This window comes from Ixodes scapularis, unplaced genomic scaffold, assembly GCF_016920785.2.
Source record: "Ixodes scapularis isolate PalLabHiFi unplaced genomic scaffold, ASM1692078v2 PGA_scaffold0__279_contigs__length_252992795, whole genome shotgun sequence".
Taxonomy (NCBI): Eukaryota; Metazoa; Arthropoda; class Arachnida; order Ixodida; family Ixodidae; genus Ixodes; species Ixodes scapularis.
Window position 1 is genome coordinate 65,531,730 of NW_024609835.1, and position 11,335 is coordinate 65,543,064.

The 11,335-nt window shown below is 43.3% G+C and overlaps 1 protein-coding gene across 1 annotated transcript; it reads right to left on the bottom strand.

The window, feature by feature from the left end:
* Positions 1–1,514: 1,514 nt before the first annotated feature.
* Positions 1,515–9,626, bottom strand: LOC8031141 (galactosylgalactosylxylosylprotein 3-beta-glucuronosyltransferase S-like). The gene is made up of 4 exons (XM_040211156.2): positions 9,420–9,626; positions 7,938–8,141; positions 4,349–4,639; positions 1,515–1,634 (listed from the first exon to the last, which is right to left on the bottom strand). Exons 1-4 carry the CDS (start codon positions 9,624–9,626, stop codon positions 1,515–1,517), a joined length of 822 nt encoding a protein of 273 aa, XP_040067090.2.
* Between the last annotated feature and the right edge of the window lie 1,709 nt (positions 9,627–11,335).

The window sequence follows — 11,335 nt, forward strand, 5'->3', positions numbered from 1 at the left end:
TAACGTCCCTGCGACATCCGTGAATGACTACCTCAAACTCGCTGCTTTTTGTTTTTTCCTTCATAGACCCATTTATTAGCTCAAATATCGATTCAAGAATCAGAGTAGAGCCCTTGAATTATCAAACCTATTCCCCAGAAATGTCGCCAAAAAGGAGAAAGAGCCCTAACTAGACAAAATCGGGAACCTCCTTGGGGACTTTATTTCCTGAAATGAGCTGTTCGATAAAGTTCTTTCTTAGTCTCGGAAGTGGAAGAACCGCGATGCTGAGCACGTTTCTGCTGTGCAGGCGATTTCTCTTTGCCCGAATGTCTTTTACGTCTACAAACTATTTCAAATTCTGGCCACCCTGCCTGTTAGCACCGCCGAACCGGAGCGCTAGTTTTCAACTTTGCGAAGGCTGAAGACTCACATAAAAGCGTCCTCGGCCCAAGATCGCCTTTTAGAACTTGCGCTTCTGACGTTCACCAAAACATGTCTGTCAGACAAGAGAACGTTCTATCGCATCTTTGCATCGATCGGCGACGGGTTTCATTGCATGTGTAGAAACATGGACCTAATCTGGTGTCCAAAAGTAAGCGTAAGGACGCACAATACTCACGGCTTTTTTTTTTTCCTTGTTTCCTTGTGCTCTTGTGAAATTGACACGTCAGTAGTTATATTTCTGACCTCTGCTATAGTGTTAATATTAGATCCAGTTTCGTATTTATCCTCAGTGTTACTTCATAAATTTATCAAGTTTGTTATAAAATGTATTCGAAGTGTTCAGAAGAATAAACCATATTGTTGAACCAATGAAATGAACCGAAAAACATGGGCCGGTACTTTGATCAGAACAACCCCTCATCACCTTTGCCCCCCCCCCCCCCCCCCCAACATGGTAACACTTCCGACGGCACTGTCAGGCCTTCTGACCAGATATTCGTTGTGTTAACCACTGCACATCAAAGGGGAACTGGAGGCACAGGCACGGCACCAAGGTTTGTGGACTCCCTCTGGACAAAACCTTGTGACTCATCTGCCCAAACGGCACTGCTAGGCACAATAAAATTACATCATAAATTATAAAAAAGAAAAAAATCGGCCGATCAGAAGGAATAATTTTGATAGCCTTGGACATGGCAGCCAGGTGTTTGTTTTAGATGAATGCTTTGTTGGCACGTTAAGCACTCGATGCTGCGGATAAGGTACAAATGATGCCGGTTGTTCCTTTCGCTCGCCCATGCTTCTTGTTTATGAGACGTCTTGAATAACATTCGATGAGGAGATGAATCTGAGCGCCATTACAACAAATAGTAAAAACAGGCATGTGCATATGGTCAGAATCATTGAGTTACCGTTTTCCTTTTTTTCCCGATTTTACAGGTATTTTGCTTCTTTTGTTATTGTTTATTTTTCTCTTACAGAAGTTACTTATTTTCAATGAACATATGAAGTATCCCATAAACACGAGAATGTTATTTAAAAAAGTGTATTAAACGTGTATTTATTGGCAATGCGGGTTCCGCAAACCCTCAAGAGTTCATAAATGTCAAAAGCTTGTTCATGTTTGACTCGTTGAAGTGGCTCACTTTACGAACAAGGCTATGAGGGGGGAAAACACCAGGCTTGGACTGAGTGTGCCAAACGAAAATCTGAAAAAGAGGACGGGCGAAATCAGATGCCTCTTACTTCGGCTTCAGGATTACCATACTATACCTTACATTCGCGTTGGAGAAACATTATTTAAATACGCTTGGAGCTCTTCACTTTAACTACACCCTCTATTTGTGTTTCCCTCTGCGTGATAGCAAAACACGTTTTGTATGGTAAAATATTAATAATAATAATAATGGTTTATTTTCCAGTGCCCACAAACAGCCTAGCGGTCTACTGTGTGGTGCACAAACATGGGCGAATTATTATACATATAAGACAAAATACAAATTACCAAAAAAGAACTACGAACAAACACAAGCAAAAGAAAATAGTGGTAGGCTTCATTCGGTTTGCTTAAGGCAATGGCATCCATTCGCGTAATTGTTGCATAAAATCCTGACGTACACTAAAAATATCGAAGTTATTCTGATGTGCATTATTAAAATCAATCTGAACCCTCAAAAATGCTCTAGAGAAAATGATCCTCTCCTCAGTACCTTAGTCTTTGAGGGAACCTTTTGGTGTCTTGAAGGTACAGCAAACGCACCACAAAATGTCGATTGTGTTAAATGTCATGGTGAACTCCACCAACTCGTCCACACTCGCGCTATTTTTTCGTAAAACCTCAAACTTAAAATGAGTATGTTCCTATTTTTAAATCGAACGACGATAACTGTTCTGTAAATCGAAATCCCCAAGAGGAGCAAGTGCGGGAACAAACTGTCTCTAAATTTAAGGAACACGCTTTCATATTTAGACGATCGATTCTGCACATCGAATCACTGTTCCACGTCTTTCAGCACCACCCTTCATTTTTTCCCTTTATCCTTTATTTTTTATTCTGTTAAGTATTCAGCCTCTTTTAATATATATTTATTTTGTTCGTGTCAATATCAAATAAAAAGAACATCAACTCAAAATGTAAGCATTTAAATACCATTGTTGAGCATTATATTTTAAAGCAATAACTAAAGACCATTTGCCAAGCAAGAGCTATCCCTTTGCTTGTATACAAGTGCATTTTATTACGCATGAGTAATCTTGCACATGTTCGACTTTTCTGAAAATTATTTTTTTTTCTGTTTTAGATTGCAGTGCGAATTATTTGTGAAGACAGACGTGACACGGAGGTCCCTGTAAAGGGCACGGGTAGTCATTATCTGGAGAGCACTAAGAAACTGGGCAAAGTATATTTATTCTGTGTTTCTTGTATGTTTTATGTAAACAGCGCGCAACTTTCCAGTCGTTATAAAATCTGGCTAGACATTCCTTCCAGACATTCCACATATAGATATGTGGATATCTATATATAGAAAGAGAAAGAAAGACCGATAGATAAAGGGATATTACTTATTATTTTTAATTTTGGAGGTGTTTTCTGCGTTGCGCACTAACATAACCTTTTTTTTAGTATTGAACGAATCACAGTGTAAAATTACCAGGAATTGACCCTTTCCCTATTTTTGTTTCCACGTTAAGGTCATGTTAAAAAAGTGAAAGCTGTTTACAACTCCCTGTAACGCCGAATTAGAGCGCAATTCTTGAGGAGGAGGAGGGAAGGGTACTGGGGGGGGGGGTCAAGTGACCTTGGGGGGGGGGGGGTCACGTGACGATGACGATGCCGATGACGTCATCAGTAACGATGACGATGCGGATACCGATGACGTCATCAGTGACGTCACTGATGACGTCATCAGCGATGACGATGCGGATGCCGGTGACGTCATCAGTGAGGATGACGATGACGATGTGGATGCCGGTGACGTCATCAGTGACGTCACTGATGACGTCATTTCGGGAGGTCACGTGACTTGGGAAGTCACGTGACCTCTCCCCAGGGTCACGTGACCTTGGAGGTCACGTGACCCTGGGGAGAGGTCACGTGACCTCTGGGGGTCACGTGACCTTGGGGGTCACGTGGCCTTGGGGTGACCTTGGTTACGCCGACGCGCCGGGAACGGGCACCTAAGAGCTGCGCTCTAAAAGTAGGAATCGTCATTTTGGGGCGTAAAGGGTGAATGGATTAATAAATGAAGTAATAAAAAAAAAAGAGGGAACGCGGTGAGTTTTTATTATCGATTGTTGAATGAATGCAACAAGTATACAGCATAGTGCGTGCCATTTGCAACTTTCATGAGTGAGTGCACATACATCATGATTAATTATATTAACATATATAACTCAATATTTCATAAGTTTAAAAACCTCATCTTTCAATTTCAAGATCACACAGAGAGAGAAACGTTAGAAACTTCAACGAGAGCGTGAAATTTTCAGAGTTCAATTTTTCTCCGACTCCTTGGCAATGGTATGTACCGACGGGTGTCGCCATCTACCAAGTGCAGGGAAAACCAGGAAAATCGCGCGAACCGCGCCTCACTACGAAGTGTCTACGAGTTTCCACTCAACGGCCACCTCAAGCCGGTGATGGACCTAGCCGAGCAAGGCTGTAACCGATCACGTAACCTTGTATCTATCATTGTACCGCGATAAACGGTCATTGTTCAATTAAGGACTTGACAGGTACCACCAACATGCTGCGCCTCGTTAATGCTGCTCATTATACCATGTTGTATCCGGTAAAAGTGAATTTCGACATTGTACCGCTTACTTGTAATGTAATTTTTTATTAATGTTTAAAATTCTCGCTCATCTAATGCATTCGAAAGGATGTCCTCGAGTTTAAAAAAGTGAAATGAAATGAAATTACCTTTGTGGCGTTTTCACACAGCGGCTCCAAGTCTTTTATCGTAATATTGAGGCTCTCGAGAAAGGCCGTTTCCAAATGGCCGGCCTGGTAGGGCATCTTAAGTTTATCGTTGCCCATCACCAACCGAAGGTTGACCGCAAAGCCGGCCATGTCTACTGGAAACTTCCGCCACGGCTTTCTCATGGGGTCGTAGAACTCCACCACTCGACCGCCGACGACGACGGGACTGCTCACGCCGGTCTTCTGAATAGCTCCGACTGGAAACACACTGACGGCCCGTGTCCATCGAATCTGCACTGACCACGTACAATGTAAGCACGTTCAAGGTGCACAACTTTTGCGCATTTTCTACGAAGTCACTTGTTCATAACATTCCCTGCCAACTTTTATGACATCGAAAAGACAACTTGATTGTTTTCTAATCGATATTTTGGTCGTCTTAGCCAGTCATTGAGCATTTCGTTCGCTTTGTCCACAGGCCTTTCGTGGGTCCCAATGAGCGACCTCCCATGACCTTGCTAATGTGGCGTCGATTGCACATGAACTTCCCTGGCGTAAAATTGTGACAGTGCACCACCAGAGCCTCCGTTGCAGCATAGGAGCTGGTAGGACGCACCACGGGCAGGTTTTTTTCTTGTCAGCTAATCCATGGCCGCTATCTATCGGCCAGCTTTGACCCACTTCCGGCCTGCACATATTTTCTATATATTCACTTATTTATGCATATGTTTTGATTTTGTTTTTACCAACACGTGATTTTGAAGATTGCCCTGAGATTATTTATGACGCAAACCAATCAAACCCAGCAGTAGACAGGTTGATGGTCAGAGGCGTTCAGCGGCTATTTACACTCTCTGAATGAACTTACACTAGAACGAGCGAATGGTCTGTTCCCGCAATTGAAGCCCACTAACAACAGACTTGGAAAGTAATCCGTTACTTTTTCAAGTAATTTTGTAATTGGCAGGTTACTTTTTTTCGGAAGTGATTTGTAATGCATCGTTACAAAATGTTGGTAATGGATTACTTCAATTACTCGTTACTTTAAAAAAACACATGAGCATAATACAGTAACTGGAGCAATACGAGCAGAACATTCAGCGGCATAGAGAGAGCAAGTTCAACAAAATAGAAAATATCAGGAAGGGGAGAATAGCCGCAAAGAAAACACGATTTTTTGTATGACCGGTCACCAGAACCACTAGAAAAACGGGCAAGGCATGTACAAACATACGAAAAACAAAGATCAGGTAAGACAACGCCGAGTATGCTCTCCGTCGCCTTCCATCGTGTTTCTTCTTCTTCTCCCGGGCAGGAGAAAGTTCTTTGTGTTTATTTGTTTTTTTTTTTTTTTTTTGTCTTTCACACCGCTTCACCCTTTCCAACTTCTTAGACGTCTCCCGCCACCTGCACAGACATCAAACGCGGTTCCGCAGCCCGGCTTCGATTCGCGGGTTCACAACTCGCCTGACAGAGGGTGTCGAATTCTCTTCGTCTTTAATGTGCGCTGCTGTATTCTAGCACGATGAACGGAGTGTACCTACATTTTTTCTCTTAAATGCAATATTTTATTTTTAGAAGGACTACCATAATACGGGCGTTTGAGAAATGAAAAGTAGTTTTCCAGAACATTTTTGAAAAAATATCGAAATAGTTTTTTTTGTTTTCTGGATAAGTGTACAAAAAAAGTAACGTGAAAGTAATTTGTAACGTAAGAAGTTAAGTAATCCGTTACTTTTCAGCGAAAGTAATTTGTAACGGTGATCCATTACATTTGAGGCTCGGTAATTTGTAATTGTAATCCATTACATTTTGTAATGGATTACAATACCATGCTAGGCCACAATAAAAAAGAAAAAAAAGCTATTAGTTTTGCCTTTTCGTTTTTTCCCCTTTGCATGTGGCAAGTCGGTAAAATAATTACCACAGTAGACAGTAAATTTCTTCTAACTAAAAGCAAAACATAAAAGGGAGGAAGTTTTTTTTTTTTTTTTTTTTTTTATTTCCCTGACGATATGAAGGTCTTTAAGGCCGCATTGCTCCACAAGAATGTACTTTGTTAAACGTGTAACGCCATAAAAAAAATTGAATTTTTTTTTAATGAACGCTAGTTATCGCGCATCTGATTTTCTCCAGGCAAGACAATTTTTGTGGACGTTATGGAACAAGATCTTATAGTCACGAGAAAAAATACTTAAACGAGAAAAACATAAATCTGGAAAATCTCACGTTTGATAATGAAACGTAACCACATTTGCGAGCGTGTTGTAATAAATATAAACTGGGACGTGTTTCTCCGGTGCGTCGGTGCAGACAACGTTGGAGTGCGATAGCATTCCGACGTTTCTTTTAAGAAATCGAGGCCACATTCCGCCGATTAAATTCATTGAAGTTTGGATGGATAGGTAGAGCCCTCTTGCGCGGAATTCTCGAAGCTGTTAGACGACCCGCAACCGCAATCATAGGACCCGATCCCGAGTTCTAACATCCGAGTGCCCTGCCGAACCCTGACATGACTCTCGCGCCCAAACGCTCGGTGGCACTTTATGCCAAAGGAGCCCATTTTGACCCCAAGCCGTGCAGTACTCAATAGCAGCCGACCGACCTCCTGTTCATTGCCCTGGGATTATTGCGGGTAACAAAGCACTGCACCCCTTTTAAAAGTCACGTGCCGCTTGTCAGATGGTCTGAACCAGAGCCACTCAATAAGCAACCCTTTAAACTTCGGCAGCCCATTCACAAATCATCTGGCGGGAGCCGTCATTTTGGTGATTAGTGTAGAGCGGGCGCAGTTGGCGATAATTGCGATTAGAATATGCGACTTCCTCAACTCTTTTGCATGCTATCGCGTTTCCCTTTAAATGGCATCGTGATTAAAATAGTGTAAACCGAATCTTCCCAATTTGTAATGATTCAAGGACCAGTGGGAAGGTGAAGTGGCCGGTGTCGTTTCCGTAGTAACCAACGCTCGCACGTCTACTAGGGCTTGGCGTCGATTAAAAGTTTAGCCCTAATAATCATGGTTACATTTATTAGCACGCATAACCACTTTTAAAAAGTCAAAATTATATGTGTATATATATTTTTTTGCCTTTGATGATTATGTGATAAACGTCGCAATGTACAATTTCAGATTTTAAATCAATCTTAATGTGTAGACGATAGCAGTCAATAGACACCCACACTCACAAACTATTACTTCAGAAGCATTACGCAAAGAGGTTCGCTGATATTTTCCGACAATGCGAACTCTCCTTTGATTCTTCACAATAGACTCTGCTGGGCTAAACGGAAACTCGCGCGGTGTTGAATTGACTGGAGCAGCTATAACCTTCTTTACTTGTTTAAGTTACAAATCTCGCCCCTACAGTTTACTTTAGGTGAAAATTGCACCTTAAGTGTGCCTTCACACGGACGCACTCTTCCACGTCCGCGTGATGGAAGTGTGAAATTGGCTCTTTTTTGTTTGTCAAAATTTAACCGATTATCCGGTTAAGAAAATTAATCGTTATTAAAGCGTTATTCGATTAATCGGTAAGCTACTCGGTCCAGTTCCCACCCCTAACGTCTACGTATACGACCCACCCACCTCGTCGAAGAGCCTGTAGTCGTACGAGTTGTCATCGTCGGCGAAATAGAGCACTCCGGGAAGAGCAGCGTACTTCCTGAGCCAGTCGAGCCCCCGGAGTCGACCGCTCACGCCGCGGCCGTGACCTGGTGTTCTCCGATATTTGGGGCACGGACCGAGCAGGTGCACGAACGGAACACCCGACTCCTTCACGATTCGGGAAACCTGGACGCGTATCCATACGCTGTGCTACGTTGTGGGCTTTCGGCGAAAGGGCTGTCTACTCAAGCCACAACTCCCACTGACTTTTAGCTGATACGATTTCGTACCTCATACGAGCCCATGCAAAGCGCCCCTCCTACCCTCTCCCCCCCTCCCCCTCCTATTCCGCTTTGATGCTAAGCGGCTTCGCATACGTTCCGGCAGGGCGCGAAATATCGTGATCGCTCAAAGTCGGAGAATGTCTTGCTCTGTATGGCCATCCCTTTACGCAAGTATGTATTAGACATTTCAAAATTTCGTCGGTGTTCTGCTTGTAGAAAACATAGCAGCACGAACCGAACTGACCTGTGGCTCAAAGAGGGCTTACTGTCCACCAGTACTACTGGTAAACCAAAATCCGCGCGGGCCATATTTTTTTTCTTGGTAGTTACTAAGGGGAACGCCATTCGATAAATATTAAACTCCATGATAAAAAAGGCACAAACGACAAGTCCCGCCCTATGCTACAGGGCGGGACCGAGCGGAACCAAGGGACAACGTAGACGGCTGCGATTGATCAGAGCCGCCCCGCTGACCAATTGCAGCAGACGGCGCTGTTCCGGTCTCTTGGCCCCGCTTGGTCCCGCCGTGTAGCAGAGGGCCCCAAGAGATAAACGCACAGAATAGACAAGCGCAGTGTTTCTCTTCTGTTGTACTGTCCTTCGTGCGCTGTTTCTTTTTTTTTTTATATGTAGTTTTAATATTAACTGGTTAAACTCACCACGAAACTCCTACAATAAATTCCGTTCGAAGTTTTCACGACATTTTACCAACGTAAGCTTTAATTTAAAATTTCATGGCGTGTAAAAAATACACTTTTTCGAATGCGGAGTCACCGCGCATTACATTAAGCAATTCATGCAGAACGGGAACCTTTTAAAGACTCAAAATTTACTGACTTCAGTTGCCCCGAAGAGGCGAACGGCACGGCGAACACAAATGGGAAAGCAAGGCACATATACCCAATGCGGCTTCATAGCAATAAAACTCGTCACACTTTTTAATTTTTTTTACGACTTTGCAGGAAATTTTATTTTGCATATAATTTATATTTTCGTACTTATAAGCCAACGCTACGTTCACAAATATGCCCGCATTCGCCCACACCATACATGGGTGCAGCAAAAAAAAATAATAATAAAACAGATTCGCATTGAGTTATTCGTCTGTTCATGTACCGCGTCGACAAGAGCGCCACCGCAGAGCCCTGACCTCAGAGCTGCGCGTTGGTCTCTAACGTACCACTTGTGTTTTCTTTTCCGAGTCTTCTACGACGATCCAGAAAACGGCCGTTGTCAGCATCAGACTCTGGGCGACTCGTATGAGGTCCGGTGCCTGCGTCGCCCTCTTGAACGTAGGCGTCATCACGTACACAACGGGAACGGCAGTTTGCGCAGTGGCGACTCCTTGGAGCGGGGTGGCGTGCTTCAAATACAACTTGGGTATCATTACGGTCACTTCGAATAAAAGAGAGAAAAAAAAATCGATTACCACTTGTTTCATAAATTGCGAAGTCACTGTGTTACTACAGGCCCTTTCACACACTTGCCTTTGCTTAGGACACCCTATAGATAGCGATGTGCGCGACCAAAAGCGCCGCTGCGGTCAGCTTTCCACAATTGGCCAAATCATGGGCATATGAGCATTGTCAGATTGTCAACTTTGACGGTGTAAGTTTAGGATTGCGATGACTCCTAGCTTCTACCGTGCTTTTTAAACACACCACCGAACTCGTCGTCGCACCTGATGGTAAGTAGCCAGGATAACAACTGGTGACGTCACGGCGAGGCAAATGTCAGTCGTGTTGTCACGGATGGAAACCATAAGAGGGCGCCACCGAAACGACTCGGCGCTAATTGCGTTTGAGAGTGTTTGAGTGCATTGCGTCGAGGAACGAAAGCGAGTCACCGGCACATCTGTGCTTCGCATGAAGCGCGCAATCCAATTCAAGGAATCATCTTGGCACGCGGCATAAAAATCGGGGATGTCCCTGTTTCTCGCAGCCGCAACGCAATCAAACGCAACTGTACGTACAGTCCTTTACGACGATAGAACCACTAGAGGGCCTATATTACAAAACGTTTTCAACTGTTCGGTTGTTTTTTTTTGTCTTTTTGTTTTTTAATAGGGCGGCGTTTGCAATACACGCTTCGAAGAGGTGACCAAAGCGCTGATCAAGCGCACTCGCGACCAATCTCCGCGGGAGGCGTCTGCCACTAAATTGCAAACGCTTCCCACGCTTTGAGATGGATCTTCTCTGCAATGTTGGCTCTCTAGAAAACACTCTGGTACGTTGGCGCCATCTATCGGGTGACCATGCAACTGCACTTCGTTAGGGGCGCAGAATTTCCGGTATTCGCGAGATCAAATGTACGTACAATATGAGAAATGGTCGTAACATTATTCGAGAGTTTTCCGAAACAAGAAAGAATGAATGATGCTAGAAAAATTATGAAATACAAAGAAGCGTACCTAGTGTTCGACGTGTACCTAATAGATGGCATTAGCGTGTTCTCTCGTCTAGAGTTCCTATACAGTGGTTCCTGCAGGGTTCGCACAGACCCTTGAAATCCTTGAATGTCCTTGAATTTGATAACATTAATTCAAGGGCCCTTGAAACTCCTGAGATATAGGTGAGCTCCTTGTAACCCTTGAAAATTTAGTGGACTTTGCTTCAATATAGCAAATGAACGACGTATTTCCGTAAGTCGCACTGATTTCAAAAACGCGTTTACTGAGGAATGTTCGCGAAAACATGTAGTCTTGACAGGAGAGCAATAGCAGCAAGTTTCGGTTTCGACTTAAAACTTGTGTTTGGGCGAGTTGGTTCATACTGATTTAAAAGGTTAAAAAGCGCAACACAACAAGGACAATGAAGACACGAAGACGACAGGACGGGCGCTAACTCACAACTGATTTTATTAAAAACAACACTGTCACTTTTATACACAAGATCGTATGCCAAACCCACACTGCAACCAATCACCACTCTCACAAGCAGCTATCTAGAAACATTACTTCTTTCTGAAGCAAAAAGAGAGAAGGCGTGCTAACGCATTTGTCATCTTTCTTTTTGATATAAAACGCCTCTATAATCTCTCTCTCAGTCTTATCTTTTGATTTCTTTAAAAACTTTGTTTCAGCCAAAAGAGGCTTAC

Bases quoted from the DNA above. Each gene is read 5' to 3' on its own strand.
- LOC8031141 (XM_040211156.2), bottom strand. From the start codon at position 9,626: ATGATACCCAAGTTGTATTTGAAGCACGCCACCCCGCTCCAAGGAGTC. The intron at 8,142-9,419 runs GTACGTTAGAGA...ATACGCGTCCAG, and splicing joins CGGAAAAGAAAACACAAGTG to GTTTCCCGAATCGTGAAGGA. The intron at 1,635-4,348 runs GTAATTTCATTT...CCTCTTTTTCAG, and splicing joins TGTGTGAAAACGCCACAAAG to ATTTTCGTTTGGCACACTCA.